Source organism: Silene latifolia, chromosome 4 (genome assembly GCF_048544455.1).
Source record: "Silene latifolia isolate original U9 population chromosome 4, ASM4854445v1, whole genome shotgun sequence".
Classification (NCBI taxonomy): domain Eukaryota; kingdom Viridiplantae; phylum Streptophyta; class Magnoliopsida; order Caryophyllales; family Caryophyllaceae; genus Silene; species Silene latifolia.
In genome coordinates, this window is record NC_133529.1 from 17,647,953 (window position 1) to 17,668,768 (window position 20,816).

Sequence of the window (20,816 nt, forward strand, 5' to 3'; positions counted from 1 at the left end):
TTGCGTGTAAGCCATGGAGGTACTTTTGCATATAGGAATAGTTGTGTGGAATATGTTGGTGGTGTTGTACACTTGCACGGTTGTGTGTGGAGTAATGTCATAAACTTCAAGTATTTGTGGGATATGGCTGATAAATTAATGGGGAAGGAATGTGAAATTTGGTATAAGAAGGGTGGAATAAATCTGGGTTGTGGCAGAAGGCAAGTTGTAGGTGATTATGATGTAATACCATTACTGAAATCCAGGGATGCAAATAAGGAGATTTTTTTGTATCTTGTTAAGCCACTAACACCTCATCCACTGTCTATGATCAGTCCACCCCCTCCCCCCTCCCCCCCCCCCCGCCCCCCCGCCGCCCCCCAATTTCACCAGAAACAAAAAACTTTTATTGGGCTTATCCCTAGTTAAGCCCTTACCAAAATGTGGCCCATCTTTGCAGCCCAACATCACTGCATCATCATCTTCACAAAATGTCACAACAGAATCTTTGACTTTGACAAACACAACAAATGCATTGCCCAGTTCAGCTTTTGCTTTTAAGGCACCCTCTCAAAAGATTCCTTCAAATCTGACAGCAACAATAACTTCCCAACACCCTCTCATTGAAGACAATGATGACATAAAATGGTCCAAGAGAGATCCTAGAAGATTTAATACACCCACTGAACTTAAAAAAAAAACAGCTGTGAGAAAGCTTCAGAAACCTCCCACTCCACCTTCAAAAAAGCTTCAGAAACTTCCCACTGTCACTTCAAAAGAGCTTGAAAAAACTGTCACTCCACCTTCAAAAAATCTTCAAAAAAACTCCCACTTTCAGTTCAAAAAAGCTTGTAAAAACTCCCACTCCACCTTCAAAAAACTCCCACTCCACCTAAACTACCAGCTTCTGATGATTTCACTAAGGTGTCAGAGGGGAGAGATCAAGATAAAGCTGAGCTGAAGTGCATAGGGCAACATAAAGAGAAGCTAAAGAAAGGGCAAGGTAAAGTTGTGTTGTCTGGACTAGGGAACGGGAAAGCTAAGGTAGGTGAAGGTAAGAGGGTAGTTGTTGGTACAGATCTAGGAGTTCATGAAAAGAAGATTGGAAGAGGAGGGCCTAAGGGTAGAAAAAAGGGATCTAGTAGCGGTATTGAAGTTGTTGCTTCTGGTACAAGGAATAGAAAGAGAATACTGAAAGATCCTACTCCTGAAGATGAGTTTGTTGATTCAGAAGGCAGTGATATTGAAAAGGATATAAGTGACTGTGAGTGGCAGTTTGGGGAGGAAGATTTGATTGATGAAGATGATTTGTTTCATGACAAAGAGGATGGGGAGATACTAAAGGGTGTTGAAAGTAGTTTCAGTCAATCTAAACCTGAAAATTGTCAAGCTAATGGGAAGCATATCTGGGGTATTGATGACATTGAAGTTGCAATCAATGAAGAGAGGGATGATGATTTTGATGTACTCAGAAGCCTTCAGGGCTCAGGTAATGATGAGGTAGATCCTTACAACACTTTTAATGAATCTGTTGATTTGAAGGGGCCAATTGTTTTAAAAGTAGGGCTTAAATTTGCAAATGCAATAGTATTGAGGAAGGCATTAGTTCAACATAGCATAGAAAATGGTTATGACTATTATTATATGCATAATTCTAGTGATATGATAACTACTCAATGCATGAACATATGCAAGTGTGGGTGGGATAGTGTGAGGTCAAGGCACAGGTCTTTAGAAAATTGTACATGTGATCCAGAGAATAGGTGTTACTTTAAAGTGCATGCTAGACCACTGGGTAAGGGACAAAAATTTCAAATTAAGTCTTTGATTCTTGAACATACTTGTGGAATGTCAAATTACAATAAGAAAGTGTCTTCTGAATACTTAGCTGATAAATTTCTTGAGTTTTGGAGAACAAACATGGATTGGAAACTAAAGCAATTCAGAGATCATGTTTTTTAAGTTTTAAATGTGGAAGTTTCATATGCTAAGTGTTGGTTAGCAAGGTCTAGGGTGAAACAGATGATTTATGGTAATGACAAAGACCAATATGCTAAGGTTTGGGAATATGCATCAGCTATTCAGAAGTATAACTGTAACACCCCGATTTATAAAGGAGCCTCTAGCAAGACATTCCCTAATAAACTGGACTGTTACCATCTCGGTTTCCCGAGGTAGTGAGTAACAAATTAAACTCCAAGGCAAATTACATAATTTCTTTAACTTAACTTTTTACAAAACCTCATTTACATCAAATTACAAAGAACTAACATAAATAAAAGTGAAAGTCTTCTAAATGATGATCTAGCTACTAAGTCTTCTCGATCCAAAGTGTCTCACGCCCATCAAGCTCCCATCCTATCTCATAAACCCGTCAAGTCTGCTCCCAATATTTGGATCGTCACGGTGTTCACGAACACAGGGTCAACCACGAGGTTGAGTAGGGAATACAATGAAACAACAAAATATGATATGCATGCTCCTCCGTCACCTCCATCTCCATCTCAACTCATATCTCATAACCCGTACAACCCAGCCATACCGATCCCCGGTAGACTATATATCGACCCGTAGCCGATCTGCCCGCTCAGAATCGAGGACACCAGGGCAAATCTGAGAACCCGCCGGGCCTTATCACAACATCATCATCACCACACCACGTCACCACAACATCCTCCATCTCCAATGCATATGAATGCTCAAGAAATTAATGCAACACAATATGTATATCATTGAACTGGTAAATCATAGAATCATGCATGGGTTCGAATGTTGTGATAATATACTCAATACGATCAATTGATCAAGCACATTCCAAAGATATGAATCATAACGTAAATCGACAACCACGAATCAAGTCACGTTCATAGTTTGGTCATAAGAAACACAAACAAGTCAACACAATTCAGCAACGCGATAATAAGTCAAGTGTATTTCCCTACCTTTTCACAATCCAAGCACGCACAAGCAATCAATTATGATCCTTCACATATCCATCACCTACATAACATAATTATGTATAATTACCACCTACTCAGTCAACTAATCATTCACATAACCTAGACTCATCGTAATTTAATAGGAATATCAACTTAAGGAACAAACACGACTTTCCCTGATTTTCCTGCACATGGCAGACTCGGTATAAAATGAATAACTAATTCCAGAAAATTCGAATTGATGCCAGGCCAATTGAATTGGAACCCCATGAGTCTTAGCTCCAAATTATATCTAACGTGATTTTCTCAAATTCCAAACTTATCAAGGGTTTTCAGACTAATTTCCAAAAACTGACAGAAACCGTCGCATAAAAAGTATTGATTCATAAAACGAGTTTGACAAATGATTTTTAAGTAAAACCAACGCCTAACTCATCCAAACTCTTTAAATTAAACATAAGAAAAAGACCCAGCACCAATTCAATATCTAAATTATGTTTTAGAAGTAATCTTTCAGCCTCTACTGATTCGCAGACTTTTTAGATAGACGTTCACAAATAATTTCTTCAGGAAAAACTACACGGTGAAATGCTACCAATTTTCACAGGCATAAACTAGGCTTGGAATAAACATGAGTATTTTCTTTAACTTTTTGCATCCCACGAATTTAAGACAGGTAAAACACTCAAACAACACAGACCAACGAATCTGTAAATTGCTGTAACTATTCTATTCATTTATCTCATACAATTTATAATCAAAACCCCCAAACCAATTTCTAGGGTTACAAAAATTATTCCACTACTACTATAATTATGCTAATAATTGAATAAAGAGGTAATAGGATAGTCTACTTACGAAATAGGATGAGAATAGGCTGAGAAATCGCCTCGCAATGCCTCACGCGGCTCCCTTCACACACGGCTCCCTCTTCTCTCTTTTCTCTCTTTTCTCATGGTTAAAGTGAATATGGTGATAGGGAGATTAGGGTTTGGTTAGATGAGTTATACATATAGGATAGGTGCTATTAAGACGATATGGGCCTAGCCTAGTTAGATTAATTAAAACCCGAGTCACATAATTACCCGAGTCACAAATACACTACACGACCCAGCTGGTAACTCGGCCTAATATAATATCATATTAAAATATCGGGTATTACAATAACCCAGGTTCCTCCTCATTTGTGGTGTGTGGTGGTATTGATAGGCCACCTGTTTATTTCAAAAGAATGTATATTTGTCTCCATGCTTGTAAGAAGGGATTTAAAGAGGGTTGTAGACCTATAATAGGGATTGATGGGTGTCACTTGAAAGGTGTTTTCCCAAGTATGTGTCTTGTGGCAGTTGGCAAAGATGGGAATAATAATATATACCCTGTAGCTTGGGCTATTGTTGAAGTTGAAAATACTTAGGCATGGAGATGGTTTTTAGAATTGCTTAACCATGACATAGGCAAAGAGGACGGAGAGGGTATGACATTCATGTTAGATAGGCAGAAGGGGAGAACTGTGGTGCCCAAAGCAGAAGTGAGGTACTGTGTCAGACACATTTGGGCTAACTTTAAGCTCAATTACAGTGGCCAAGTGTACAAGGATGCCTTATGGAATGCTGCAAGAGCAACAACAGAGGTAATTCCATATCCTCTGACTTGAATTACTGAAATTTTTTTAAATAATAATCTAATTTGGCAGGTGTCACTAATCATTTAACATATATGCAGGCTGACTTTAACTATCACATGGATGGTATAAAGTCATTATCCAATGAAGCTTATGAATATTTGAAGGCCATACCCCTCACAACACTGGTCAAGACATGCCTTTGGGACTCAAGCTAAGTCAAATATGCTACTTAATAATTTGTGTGAGTCTTTTAATAGTGTACTGAAAGAAGTAAGGGATAACCCCATCCTAACTCATATGGAATGGATGAGGAGATATGTAATGAAAAGAAACTTTGACAAGAGGGAAGGTGTGGTCAATTATAAGGGAAAGGTTATGCCTTATGTAAGTAAGTACTTGAAATGGGCTAGAGAGGAGGTCAGGTACAGTAAGGTATTACCTTCAGAGGTGGGTGTATCTGAGGTGGTGTACAAAGGAGAGCCCATTACTGTCAATATCACTGAAAAAAACTTGTGCATGTAGGCATTGGGATATCACTGGAGTGCCATGTCCTCATGCAGTGGCAGCTCTTATGAAAGCAAGGCTCAACCCTGAGGATTATGTTGGTGAGGCATACACTAAGGCCAAGTACATCAAAGCTTATGAGCCAGTTGTTGCACCAATGCCAGGAGTGAAGCACTAGGCCAAGACTAATCTGCCTGAACCTCTACCCCCACCCATGAGAAAGATGCCTGGCAGGCCATCTCTGAAAAAAAAGAAGAAAAGAACCTGGTGAAGGTGAGGGCAGATTTGTGAAGAGGCAAAAAAAGTCACATAATTGTAGCCACTGTAGCCAACCAGGTCATACCAAGAAGACCTGCAAGAACCCACCAGCCCCTCCAAAGCAACCATGAAAACCAGGGAGACCAAAGTCCTCAAATCCATGGACCACTGAGCAAAGGAACAATGCTGCTAAAAGAAGGGCAGCACCAACAACAACTCCAACAACAAGTGCAAGTGCAGCTCCAACAACAAGTGCTAGTCAGCCTCTTGTCATTGCAACCCAATCAAGCCAATGCTAAAACCTGTTATGTCTTGTAGTCTTGTAGTTTGATGAAACAATTATGTGTATTTGGTTGTGTTGTAACCTCGGTATTATGCTCAAACAACTTTTAATGTTTTGTAAGACATTTAAGAAGTAATGTTATGCTAAGGATCATTATCAACATTTGAGAAGAGCAACAACTGTTTGTAGAAATCTTAGAATTCCTCCTTCAACTACTTGTTCAAATACTTAGTACATAGCATCTAACAACTCATGGCATTACAAGTGAAGGGAAAATGGCCATGAGGCATGAAATCAACACATACAACTCACCTATTACATCTCATCTACCTACATAAATAAACTTGCTAAATAGCACAATCAAGACAACAATAACTACAATCTTCACTGACATGAACATCAGTTTTGATGTATAGCTATTTGTAGGACGCCAAACTCCAACTATTTCATCTTTGCCATTCTTCAAATTTTTTATCTCCAACTTCCCTTTTTTCCTTTCTTCTTTAACATATTGCAAATCTTCTTTCAAAATGAATACTTCACTTTTTAGGATGTTCTTCTCCTTCATTAGCTCACAAATAACATTCCTTTGCCACTCAATTTGAGACTCATCAACCCATCTAAAAAAGTTACAACCACGAAAATTTGTTTCCGGGTTGTAAAATTTGCAAGCTTCAAATAATCGTCCCGGATTTGACTGCGTCCAAGACTTGCATCGACGAACTGGGATGCCGCAAAAACATTTCCGTGGGACATGAGAAGAAGACCTTGACGAAGAATCTGACCTACTCATCGACATTTTCTGGAAAAAAATTCAATTCACAATTTACCCCCAAATTTATGAACCCTAATTATATATTAACAAAAATAAGATTACAAAATCTGAAAATAAATAGATAGAAATTAAAGAGTGGAATAAAATAAAAATATTTACCTTAGGGAGAAGAAGATATGAAGGAAGAGCTTGTAGTTGAAATGGTGAGTGAGAGATTGAGAATAAAGTGAGTCAGGGTTATAAATGAAGGAGGTAAGATGATGAAGTATAAGAAGGAAGGGAAGAAGCAGTGAAAGCAATGAATAAGGGTATAATGGACATGAAATCTTGAATTTGGAGGGAAATTTAAAAAGTGGCCGGAATATTCCCTTTTTTTTTTACCGGATTTCACTTAAGGTACCAAAATGTGAACGGAGTTCACATTAAGGTATTAATTTTTAAAAAAAAAAATTCATAAGGGGTTAAGTTTTAAAAAGTGTAACATTTAAGGGGGTTTTCATCATTTGATCCTAATATCTTTTATCCATAGTGTGTAAATATTTAAATTCCCTTTAAGTTTTATCATCTTTATATTATTTGTTAAGCTTTAATATCCTGATTTAAAAAACTGTGCATTTATGCAAGGGATTTACAGTAGTTTATAGGTAAATCGATATCTCATTATTTCATATTTCACTTTGATGTAATTTAATTTGAGAAAAAAAAAATGGATTTGTAAAACTAAACAAGAAAATTTAGTAATGTTATAAAATGTGTATTTGATTTTAATTTTTTTAAATTTGAAACTAAGATTTCCTTCAATAAACTTGCTCAAATTATTTTAATAAATTTTTTTGGTTTATTTAATAGGAATACTCTGAACTAATGCATCCCTTCTCAAAATACTTCATACTTTGAATTAACTAGGAACATTACCAACAAATACACCCCCTTCCGTGTAATAAAATTGCTCTCTTTTTTCTCTGATGTAGTAGCAGGTAAATGTATTAGGCGGGCCCACTTTTTTCTTCATTAAGATCTTCATCGTCTTCTTCCCCTTACATTTCCAAGGAATACCTGCAAATTTTTTTTATTTATAGATTCTCGATCTCAATAATACCCACATAAGCCATTTATTCAAAACAATAAGTCGATTTAACTACAAGGAAATAGGAACAAGAAGGGCATACATTACTACAAAGAAAATCTAGCAAAACCAACAAAAACGAACCTATTACCTATTCTATTGTTCGATAAACAGAACATTCAATTGAATGATCTCAAACCTTACAGATAGCCGGCGGGTATGAAAATTGGATAGTGGATACCATCGACAGAAAAATATGATAATCACACTCCTTTCACAAATATCATCCTACAACCAGTTGTATATGAGCATTATACAACTTGCCCAATTATCCAATCTAATATATTAAAAAAAAAACTAAACCTCTTAAAAAACAATTGAACAATCGTTCAGCCTCTCGACTCTCCACACTTCTCTCAGAAAATCTCCATTACTTTTTAATTCATTCTATAATGGAAAAGATATGCAATCAACAATATATTTAGGTTTTATGTTCTTTCATTCTATAATGGAAAAAGATATGCAATCAACAATATATTTAGGTTTTATGTTCTTGATGATTTGGGTTTTTTACTGAAATAATATGATATTTTATGTTATTGTTTGCATTTTTCGTTCCGGGTTTTGGTAAACCTTGGTAATCAAGAAAAATCTAGAGGCATAACCTTAGGTAATCTACAAAAATTTCGAGTTCATAAACGCTAATTTCGTAGAACAATTATTCATCTTGACATCTTGTCTATTCCCTCTCTTAAGCCTTTGAAAAGACAAATAAATGGTGAAGAAGAAGACACTGATGATGACGATGATTTTGGCTCCATATATAAGAAAGGTTTCGCGCTCCGTACGTGACTATTCGAGCTCCGTAAGAAAGGTTTCGAGCTTTGTAATTTTATACGCAAAAATTGCAATAAAGCAAGACTATGTACAAATTTTTTTTAAGAAAGATTTCGAGCTCCATACGTAACTATTCGAGCTCCGTAAGAAAGATTGTGAGCTCTGTAATTTTATACAATCAAGACTATGTACAATTTTTTGTAAGAAAGTTCGAGCTCCGTACTTAACTATTCGAGTTCCGTAAGAAAGGTATCGAGCACTGTAATTTATACGCTAAATTGCAATAAATCATGACTATGTACAAAAGCTTCATCATCCATAAATTGTTGTAATTCTTGTATAGATCTTTGATTCTGATTAAAAATCGTGATTTAATATAGCTGAAAAAATAATATTGAAGGAATAGATAATTGAGTAATTTAATTGAGAATTAGTTAGAAAAATATGGAGAGAGAGAGAGAGAGAGAGAGAGAGAGAGAGAGAGAGAGAGAGAATCAGTTGAATATTTGATTTAAGTTACATAAATTAGGGAAACAAAAAATATAGAGGAAAAAGACTAAACTAGCCTTAGTTGTATAATAACAACATACCATCAGGAGGTATAGTATACTAACTGCACTCCTTTGTAGCAATGGAAATGAACCTGTACAACAATAAATACCAAGAAACAAAGCGGGCTTGGACAATGTATTATCCAAAATCTACAATGACCCGGCTCATGAACCCGCCTAAAACACGCTGACTCGCATGTCCGTGGGCCAAAAAAGTCATCATACTTCGACCCAAGCCCGCATTTAGCTACTTCTAAATTAAAAACGTAAAACACTTGACCCTAACCCTAATACAAGTCCGTACACCCTAAGATTGAGCCTTCTTTGTGACCAAATCAAAGCATAATGCGTAACACGATTATTACTTCGTCTTCAGCACTCAGTCGCCGGTAACGATTTATTACGGATATTATAAACGTAACTAAATAACTTAATTGTAGACTACGAGGTCGAGTCGAGTCGAGTATATAATGAAGGTACAAAAGACGATTGTTTGGTTACCTTCGGAATTATTATCCGAAATTTTCAAAAGGCTGCCGGTGAAAACATTGTTAAAATTAAGGATCGTTTGCAAATCATGGAACTCCGTTATCTCCGATCCAATATTCCATCAAGAACATCTTCATCGATTTCGCAAGGAAAACAAACAAGAATCTAACAACTACATATTGTCTTGTGAAAACCGTGATTTACCAACAATGAATGTTCGTAGTAGTCAAACTCTAAAGATTATTGAGAAGATTGACTTGGGCAAGTTTCGATATGGCACAAGTTCGATAGTGGGTTATGTCGATGGTGTATTGTTGATCCACATTAGTTCGCCTCGGGTCAACAATGGTGTAAACGTGATCTTCTTATGGAACCCGACAATTGGGAAAATTGTAGATATCCCACCTTATGAGTCGTTGAAGAAAAGACGAGATGTCAATTTCGGGTATGGGTTTGATTCGGTGAGTAATGTTTACAAGGTAGTGGCCGTTAATTTGAAATATTATGAATCGAAGACCAAGGTTTATAACCTTAGTTCTCGTTCATGGACTTCTCCGAAACAGACGAGTTGTTTTATTGACAATGTCGTGTATTTGTCGAAATCTTCACGTACCATTAATTTCCAAGGTGGGATTTATTGGCTCGCTAGGGATAAGTCAAAGGGGAAAAGTTTGACGCATTACCTACGTTTTAATTTGTCGAGTGAGACCTTCAATTGCTTAAAATTGCCCGATTTCAAACATGAACCGGGACTAAAACAACGACGGAGACGCCTATCGGTCTTATACGAGTCAATTGCACTTGTAGATTGCTCGGGGGTGCGTTATTCAGGACATGTTCGTGTATGGGTAACGCGAAAGGACATTACAAATAAAGTAGATTCTTGGGTAGAGTTATATAAGCTGGATTTATGGAGAAAATCTTTGGTATTCTTGAAGAGTAATGGCGATGTTTATCTACGAAGGGCGAGGACCATACTTGTATATGGCTTGCAAACCATGGAAGAAAAGAGTAGATTTGAAACTAATTCGGAAATAACCTTCATGGATGATTATACAGAAAGTTTGGTGTTGCTAGGACAACCTACCAACAACTTGTTTCGTTTAGTCTCTAGCAAATTTCTCAATGTAGCTTGACTTTCTATGTAGTATTCAAACTAGTTTAGATCTCGCTCAATGAATACGCGGTATTTATAAGGTTAATAATATAGATCCCTTGCAAGTTGCAATATATGCACGGTATTTAGAGAGTTTTACTTTTTAGTGTATTATTTATAGAATTTAAATTGACAATGCACTTATTTTTCATGTTTCTCCTTAATGTATTTTGATTATAGATTTAAATAAAATTTAAATCGTAAGAGATAATAAAATGAGTGATTTTTTTTAAATTTTTTTTTTTTACCGAGAAATTAATGATGTTAATTTACAAATACTTACTAATAACATATTTTTTAGCTGCAAATTTTTATCATAAAAAGTCAATGAATTTTAGCAAATATTTACTACTACTATAATTTTTAGCCGCAACTTTTTATCATAAAAAGTTAATAATTTTTTATCAATAAGTTCTGTAAAAAAAAGAATTTCCTTATCCTAAAAAGATCGGAGAAAAATTTGTGCAGAATGTAAAATATTTAATGTTTTAAATATTTAAATACAAAAGATTATACGATTATTTCATGAGAATAATCCGTCATATGCCTGCCCTGCAAATAACACTCTATCCTGTCAGTAATTTTAATTAAATCCATCATATTAACCATTCTTCACATAACACTCTCAAGAGACCGGAAACCTAAATAACAGGTCACCCGTGTTATTTTTAGGTTAAAAACAACAACCAACACTCCACCACCACCAATTCACCAACAACCAACACTCCACCACCCTCCGCAGCAAACCAACCACGACCACTCCCTCCCCCCTTCTCCATTTGTCGGCGGCTGCACATTATCATCACATCACATCCTTATATTATTATTATTATTATTACTATATAATTTGATGATAATTTGATTAAAAATCCCCAAATGTTGGATAATTTGTATGGATGTTCTTGAACTTTTACAAGAATTATAGAAAGAATCAACAACAAAAAAAAACAATACCAACAGTTAATACCTTACGCCGGCCATTGATTCCGGCCGAAAGGAACAATCATGGAAACACCGACCTGTTGACTCCGGCCGAAAGGAACAATCATGGAAACACCGACCTCGCGGCGGATCCCGTCTCCGCATTTTCCAACAGGGATAAATAAATCAGCAACAACAACGACAACAATCACTCAATTGGGTTCATCAAATATAGATTGTGGGTGGGGTGGTAGGCCGTAGGGGGTTGCTTCTGGTGCGGTGGCGGATGATGGGTAGTAGAGAATGAGGAATGACGAAGTGGTGAGGAGGAAGGTGGACTTGTTTGTGTTAATGGAGATTGAAGAATTGGTTGTTGTTAATGGAGAATGAAAAGAAAGAATGAGGTATAACAAGAAAATAAAGGAAGGGGAGGGCCGGAGGGATAAGGTGACCTGAAGTTACCGGTGAAAAAATTGAGTAAGTTTGTTCTGGGAAGGAAAAGGGATAGGAGGGATTAAATTCGAATAACTTAAAAGAGAGAGTGTCATGCAGGGTACTCATAGGATGGATTATTTCCATGATTTAATCCAAGATTATATCCATTTATAACTTATCATGTCCACACCTATAATATATGCTTAAAAATGTTTTAGGCGGGAAAAGTTGGAGTTTTGTCTATTCATTTAGTAAATAGGGGATAAATTAATGTGATAATTTAATTATAACAATGATTGTCTTATGAGCTTGCAGACTTGGCCTTATTAATATATCTTGAATTAATGAGATAATTCAAGAAGGAAGTGTATTAAAGACGGATTATATTAATCTAGAATTTTAAGTAATCTTATCAGTAAATTTGCTAAGAGCTTGATTAATATTTAATAATCTTCAATGCGTTACGTTTATAAATTATTGTCTTATGTCCTAGTTTAGATCACGTGATATAAGACAATAATTTTTGGCCCTTATATAGTTCATTATGTCTATATACTCAATTTTAGATCACAGATCTATTCATTTAGTAAGCATTTAGTAAATATTCCTCCCTCCCAACTCTTCCTTTATTATCACATATTTGGCCTTGTTAATATATCACATATCTTTAATAGAAGGACGTTACATTTTTTTTTTGGCAATCATTTATTACGTTATACTTGGCCCATCGTAGAATGCAAAAATTAAAAGCCCAATTAGAAATTAATATTTTAAGCGGCAAAAAAACGTAAAATTGCATGTTCATTTAGTGAATAGAGGATGATCACAGTAAGTCGTGTTAATGAGTTAGGTAATTGCTAGCAAATTCTTATTGTTAATGGTATTGGTAATGTTGTTAAAATCGCAATCTGGATCGTAGGATCGTACCAAAAATAGGTAAACCATCCAATTCAAGTCGTTTGATAACACCATATTTTACCGAATTTTGACCCGCATATCAACTCTTAAAAGTACAACATTTCGGCTCATGAACTACTAACTTCCAGTCTTTATATAATCACAAAAACTTCAGAGATACGGTCTTTCAATAGCGTTATTGAGAAACCTCTCACATAATGGGTGATGGACCCACTATTTTTTTTCCATGTTATATCTCTCACTAAATTAGTGGGAGACGGTCTCTCATGAGACCTACTGTTATAAAATTAGATTTCAATCACTGCTCCACTATTATAAGTAGAATGCGTAGAATGTAGAATGTAGAATGTGTAGGAAATTAGTAAAACGTTTGTTCCATTAATTTAACTACAGTGTCATTTTATCCGTTTAAATATTTTTACGAGAGATATGCTAGTCTAAAAAGGGGATTCAGAAGCATTATAATGGCAACTGTGGTCTTCAACTCTTCATTGACATGGTTTTGCACTTTGATTCTCCCTTTCTTTGCCCACTCTTATGAACTCTTCGAGCAACACCAAGCTTTCTTCGTAAGTCCGCATAAACTGTATGTGACGGCAATGACTCGTTGCGATGTTCTTTATCTTTTTTTCGTCGCTTTTAAGGTCACAAGACACCACCCCTTTTCTACAGTCACGAAACAACAGTTCTGCATTGCTTTTCAAAACCAGGCATTCGTAAAGCGGAAGATCAACGTTATAAAGTATCGTCCATGAATCAATTGTACCGTCTCTATCCAACACCCATACGCTAATATGTTCCAAATAATGACAGTCTAAAACAGCTAACGACGTATTCATAACTGACAAACGTCGAAAATCCCCTCGATTCTTCCCAATTTGGTACTCGTCCTGAGGCATACTTACGCAAGAATATCTCTCGTTTGCCAAATCAAATCGAAGAATACGAGAAAACCCAAAATTCATATCAGCATTGTCGTAACAAATCCAATATATTCCCCCCTCATAATTTGTCATCCATGACAATTGTTTCATGTACAACTCATTATTGTGTGGACTCGGACACTTAGTCTTCTTTTCCAAAGACCATGAACTTTCGTGGCGCAAGTGATAAATCATGTACCTTATTATATAAGGACATTCCATATAAAAAACCACAACCTTATAAACATTAAGCAGATTATCAAAACCAAACCCAACATTAATATTTTTCCAATTTTCGAAAGGTTTTGGAATTATTATACTTCTTGGAAAAGACGGATTCCACAAGAAAATTTGATTGATTCCGGGAACACTGTTGTTATAGAACATACTATACTGTCTTCGTCTATGCATAATTACTAAGCCATCAACATACCCAAGAAAATCACCCAAAATAAGATCCTCGTCTCTTCTTCTTAAAAGTTTAGAACCCTCGATTTTCCTGAATGATTTGCTATGTCGAAAAACAGGTAGTTTTGGATAAGTGGCATTATTCTCGAGCGACAATAGGAATTTAGATTCGCGATTGTTGTTGAAATGACGAAGATGTAACATATGGAAAGCATGACTTGTTATTAAAGAGTTCCAATCTTTGCAAACTAACCTGAATTTTACGAGAATTCGTAACGGCAGCCTTGCTAGTATTTCCGTCCAAAGGTCTAATATAAGATAATTATTTTCAAACATCTTTGCTAAATTTCTCCTCCTCTTCATTGTGTAGCGACGATGTTGGTGGCGTTCTGTGGCAATTAGCCAATTACATCAAGGGTTTACCAAGGGTTTTGGGCATTATAATACGGGGATTGGCACTAGAAATAATTGTGATGTGATGGCCTAGTTTGGTTAATCAACTCGGGTTGGTATCGAACATAATGATACACAAATAACACAATTAGGAAACTAAGCTTGACAAGATATCAATCAATCAATCAATATCAATCAATCAATCAATCAATACTATATATTAAATCCAGAAACCAAGGGACTTCAATTTAATTAAAGAAAGTTATACAAATTAATTATACTATATAGTTTTAAATCAATAGCACCGTGTGATGGACCCGATTAAGGGATCTCAATGCAAATATTATATAGTTTGGGTTAAAATTAAATTATATAGAAGCTTGGTAAATCAATACTATATATTAAATCCAGAAACCAATGGACTTCAATGTAATTAAAGAAAGTTATACAAATTAATATTATATAGTTTAAAATTACTAGCACCGTGTGATGGACCCGATTAAGGGATCTCAATGAAAAAATTATATAGTTTGGGTTAAAATTAAATTATATAGAAGCTTGATAATTTTCCTAAACATGGTCAATTTCCTTAAAATAAAATAATTACTTAAGATGGTCAATTTCCTTAAAATAAAATAATTAATTAAGATGGTCAATTTCAAGGAGACTAAAAGAAAGAAGATGTCTGATAATTTTCCTAAATATTTATAAAAGATGGTCAATTTCCTTAAAATAAAATAATTAATTAGTATAAACATGCACACTTATGGTATTAATTATTATCATCATAAAATTATATATTAAATTTAAATTTTATGCAATTTTATTAAACTTTATAGTTTTTTAGATGTATAGAGATGTTAATTATTTAACATACAAAAATATAATAATTAAGTAGGTTATTATAAATAATTCAAGCTAGATTTCTTAAAATTGCATGCCTAAGTAGTAAAGGTAATTTCATCAGTAAAGAAAAGAATTGTAGTAACATTGGATATAGTTATATGATAGTAATCACTCATTTGAATAGTAAAAGTAACAATATTATCAACGAGATTAGTGAGAGTGCTAGAAACAACAACGGGAGTAGTGAAATAATCAATATTAATGCGGCAATAGTGAAAGTAAAAATCATTACGACGGGAATAGTGAAATTATCAATATTAATGCGGCAGTAGTAGGTAGTAACAGTAACAATAATTACGGCGGGAGTAGTGAAAATAACAATGATTACGGGCAAATAGTGAAATGTTATTACTATTGTTCATTAATAAGCGTAAAATATTAATAGCAGGAGTAGTGAATTTGTCTCAAAATTTATTTCTATCGTAATTTAGGATATGTTATAAAAAATATATTAATAATAAATTTATGGATAATGCAACTTTAAGTAATTTTATTTAATGAAAAAAAAATAATGGTAAGTAGAGGTCGCCCGGGCGAAGCCGGGCACCAATACTAGTACTATATATTAAATTCAGAAACCAAGGGACTTCAATGTAATTAAAGAAAGTTATACAAATTAATTATACTATATAGTTTTAAATCAATAGCACCGTGTGATGAACCCGATTAAGGGATCTCAATGCAAATATTATATAGTTTGGGTTAAAATTAAATTATATAGAAGCTTGGTAATTTTCCTAAATATTTTTAAGAGACTAAAACATGGTCAATTTCCTTAAAATAAAATAATTAATTAAGATGGTCAATTTCCTTAAAACAAAATAATTAATTAAGATGCTTGGTAATTTTCCTAAATATTTATAGAAGGCTAGAAGATGGTCAATTTCCTTAACATAAAATAATTAATTAGTATAAACATGCACACTTATGATATTAATTATTATCATCATAAAATTATATATTAAATTTAAAATCTATGCAATTGTCTTAAACTTTATAGTTTATTAGATATATAGAGATGTTAATTATTTAACATACAAAAATACAATAAGTAGGTTATAAATAATTCAAGTTAGATTCCATAATATATAATATTGCATAATTATTTCGATTTGATTTAATGCATATATGTAATATATTTATAAAAATATATAATTCTCTTATGTTCCGGGTGTAATTCCGGAGCAGGATTATGACCACGTAAGCTTGTTGAATGATGTCTTTGCTTGACTCTTCCTTTCTTTCTTTCCTGTTTAAGATGAACAAACTGAGGGCTCGGCTTGGTACCGAGCGTACTCACTCCGACGCTCAAGTCATTAAACTTAAAGAGATTAAGTTGTGTGTTACTTGGCAAAGTATATTGTAGAGAGATAAGGGAGTTTATACCAGATTAATAGTGAGTTTTGGGATAGTTTTCGGATCCCTTTCTCAATGAGAGAAGTGGAGTATTTATAGGCTTTCACCTTTTGTCACGTAGTGGCCAAGTGGCTAGCAGGTGAAAAGACCGTTCTACCCTCGGCCGAGGGACCCATTGCAGGCCGGTTGGCCTGGTTGACTTCATGCCGAGGGGACTGGATGTGAGTACGCGGATATGCCTCCCGGCTGGTTAGTTGCCTAGCCGAGACCCAGTGACAAAGCCGCGTGCGTCGGTTTATTGTCTAATACGTTGACTTGCTGTCTTTTGGCCTTGACCTTGCTCAATATGTTGACTCGGTCAGCGGGTGCAGAATATGCCCCATCAATTTGCCCCCAGCGCAGTCTATGCCGTGGTATGGACCTTCGATGAGTGTTGAGCGTATTCTGCGCAAGTTGAACATCTTCCCCGGCTTCTTTTTCCTCAGCTTGGTTCTGTTCAGGCCGTACCATATCCCCCCTCCACATGGATGTGTAATGGGCATCCGATGTGGAAAAGAAAATGGCGCTGGCCGAGACCAAGGTTGGGAGTGCCGTGTGCTTTTGATTGCCCCTGGCCGGTGCTGCCAAGCTTGGTTGATCAGCTGGCCGGTGGCAAGTAGATACCAAGGAGCGTGTCGAAGAAGATTTGTAACTGTATGTCGATTGAAATTCCGTGGCTGCATGCTTGACACGTGGCTTGGCATTGATTGGTGGACGTTTCATGGGCTTTGCCCTGATTGGTCCGCTTCATGGGCTTTGCTCTATAAATAGAGCAGTGTGCCCCATTTTTTGGCCATCAAACTTCATTTTCTCAAAAACTTTCCTCTCTCTTAGTTTTTTCGAAGAAATTTCTCTCTAGTCTTCAAAGCGTTACTCGGCGTAGCACTTTTTCCAAGGTAAACAAACAAATTTCTCCAACTTTTATTTGTTAAGTATTTATTGTTACCATGTCTTCGCATTGATGCTCAACCCAACCTCTGCGCCGGGGGCGAACGTCGCGTCCCGATGAAGAGGAGCCATCGGTTGTCACCCGATAGGGTTTGGGGGTCCCAAGTCGCCTTCTCCTGAAATCGATGAGCAATTTTTGGAGGGTTTTGATGATGACGATGATGAGGCGACCCCTTCTGTCGTAAAGAGGCCGCATTTCTCGTGGCACGGCGACGCCTGTTCGATCAATCCTGATCGTGCTTGGACGAACAAGTTCGCTAGTTGTTCCGGTTCTGACCTTTTTGAAGATCATTACTCCTTCGGCAGGGGGTATAGAATAATTGTTCCTGAGGGTGATCAGGCCGTCTGTTGCCCTCCCGAGGGTTGTATCGGCATGTACATCAGACATCTGGAGTATGGGCTCCGGTTTCCTCTTAATGAATACGTTGCTGCCATAATTAAAGCCATGAATGTCGCCGTGGCCCAACTGCATCCGTTGGCCATCAGGACGATTGTTGGCTTTGTATGGTTATGTCTTTTTAAAGGGGAGGCCCCAACGGTGAACCTCTTCCGCCGGCTCCACCATCTTCGGCAGACTACCCTAGATGGCATGGGGTGGTACAGCATACAGACCGAGGCGGGTTATTTTACCGTTTCCAAGTTGACATCTTACAAGGACTGGAAGGGGCGGTGGGTATACGTCAAGGTTCCGGAGGACTATCCGCTGCCCCGGTCCTTTCAGAGCCGCGTCAATTTGCGGTGTGAAAATCAAGGGGAGCATGACAAATATGTCTCCCGGAATAAGCTTATGATGGACGCCTTGAAGGTCTATCTTAATGAGGACGAAACGCGGGCAATGAGGCTGTTTGAGGCTGAGAAGGATGGCACGCCGAAGGGTCGGTGTGAGGCCCATCTTTGCTTTTTATGTTTCTGTATCTGAGCCTTGGTTTATTTCTTTTGCTTAATTCCTGCTTCGTTTCTTTTGCAGACCGATTTGGCCGGGAACTGCCTGTCTCCATCCTCGAGAGGTTGGGACTTGACGAGAACGGGAGAGTTGTTGAGCTGCATCCTAAGGCCGCGCCACGTGATCGCAGACCGGCCCCTCACGAACTTATGGAGCATCAGTTGAAGGCAATGGATGTGGCGGCGGCTCAAGCGCAGATTGCTGGTAACGTGCCACGCTGGAGACCAAAGACAACGTCTACGGCGGCAACGGCGTCAACTCCAGCTCAATCTTCAATCCCCGTAATCCAAAAGGAGCAGGTGATCGTCGATGTTGAAGAGGAGGTCACCGTTGTTGAGGGTCCTCCTCCTTCAAATAAGAGGAAGGAAAAGACGCCTGCTGCTGCTGTTACCGAGGCAGGGAAAGAGAAGGGGTCAGCTGGCCCTCTGCCCAAGAAGGCTAGGACCAGTACGGATCTAACCCATGGCTCAGATTTAGCGAGTTCCCAGCGTCCCCGATGAAGCTTTACGATATGTCGATGAATGTTGACATGGATGCTTTGTCTGGATTTTTTGTAGATCAGCCGCCGTCAGCTGTCGTTCTCACTTAATGGCAATTGGAGAAGCAGTCTGTGCAGACGGGCGATAGAAATGTCACCGTTGACTCCTCATCCCAGAAGGTTTCCCCCGCTCAGCTTACGGCGGAAGGCATAAGGTTGTCCAAGAGGCTGGTGAAGTGGGCTGAACTAGCCGGCGCTCATATCATGGAGCAAGAAAAGGTCATGGCTCGAGCTTCCCCTGCTCTTGAACGGCTTAGCCTCGAGCTTGCCGCTGCTAAGAATGAGGCCTAGAGGTTGAAGGAGGATCTCCAGGCCGCCAAAAATGATTTCCTCGCTGAGTGAAAGCTTAGGGAGGATGCTGAGAAGGCGGTCCTGGCCGAGAGAGCTAAGGTTGAGTCTGCCTTTGCTGATGCTGCTAAACTGCGGGAGGAGAAAGACAGATTTGAGGGCGGCTATAGGGCCGTGGTTGAGTAGAAGGAGAGATGGAAGACTCTGCATTCGGCTGAGGCGAAGGAGCACAAGAACACCAAGGCTATCCTTGCTCTAAGTGAGAAGGACATTGAGACGCTGAAGACCGTCATCATCCCTGATATGTGTGCCCAGTACCGGGACCAAGCTGAAGATGCTACCAGGGATGTGATCAAAGAGCTCCTTCCAGAAGACAACTTCCCGTGGCAAGAGTTTGACCGGCTTCTTGATGAGAAGGCCGCTGCTGCGGAGGCCAAGGCTGCGGATGAGGCGAAGGCTGCTCAGGAAGCCGAGGAGAAGGCGGCCCGGGATGCTATGGTGAAGGAGGCCAAAGAGGAGGCTGAGAGGGCAAAGGCAAGTGAAGCTGCCAAGCTCTCCTCTGGGCCGTCCACCGTTGGTGATGCTGCTACTGCCGCCGTGGCGAGCAGCAACAAGCATAGGGAGACGGGCGGTCGTCACCAAATTTACCCGACCCTTCTGACAGCTTCAGCTGTTCGGGGGCCAACTATTAAGCCTTTCCTCCCTGCCATCCTTTTGGCGCTTCAAGTCTTATGTCTGTAACCTTTTGTTGTACCTTTTCTTTTTTTGATAAACTTTGGTAGGTTGTGTTTAGGCTATCCCTATGGGGACGGCCGTCGACTTTGTTTTGCCTTGTAAACATTTTTCAATAAAGTTTGTTTATTTGCCTCCGGCTTGGCCGAGGCTTTGATCTTATTCTCCATTGAGTTGTCTTCTTACGTTTTTAACATATTGAGCGCTTTTTCGTTTTTACCTTCGGCCTGGCCGAGGCAGTTAGATTGCGTATCTCAACTGTACTTTAAACATTTTTAAACATGTCGGTCGCTTCCTCCTCCACTCCCGGTCTTAGCCGAGGCGGTCAGATTTGCATTTCCCAACCGCTGTTGTAAACATGTCTTCAAACATGTTGGCATGTCGGTCGCTTCCTCCTCCACTCCCGGTCTTAGCCGAGGCGGTCAGATTTGCGCTTCCCAACTGCCGTTGTGAACATGTTAGCGTATCGGTCGTTGTTTCCCCGTCACTCCCGGCTTTGGTCGAGGCAATCGAGGTTACGGCTCGACAGCGTTCGTATCTATAGACATATTGATCGCTTCCTCTGCCACTCCCGGATTGGCCGGGACAGTCAGATTTGCGTTCTCAA

The 20,816-nt window shown here is 38.0% G+C and overlaps 1 protein-coding gene across 1 annotated transcript; it reads left to right on the plus strand.

Annotated features, from left to right (window-relative positions):
* Positions 1-9,211: 9,211 nt before the first annotated feature.
* Positions 9,212-10,441, plus strand: LOC141651169 (F-box/LRR-repeat/kelch-repeat protein At2g27520-like). Its single transcript, XM_074458891.1, has one exon. It carries the CDS (start codon positions 9,287-9,289, stop codon positions 10,439-10,441), a length of 1,155 nt encoding a protein of 384 aa, XP_074314992.1. The 5' UTR covers positions 9,212-9,286.
* The last annotated feature ends 10,375 nt before the right edge of the window (positions 10,442-20,816 follow it).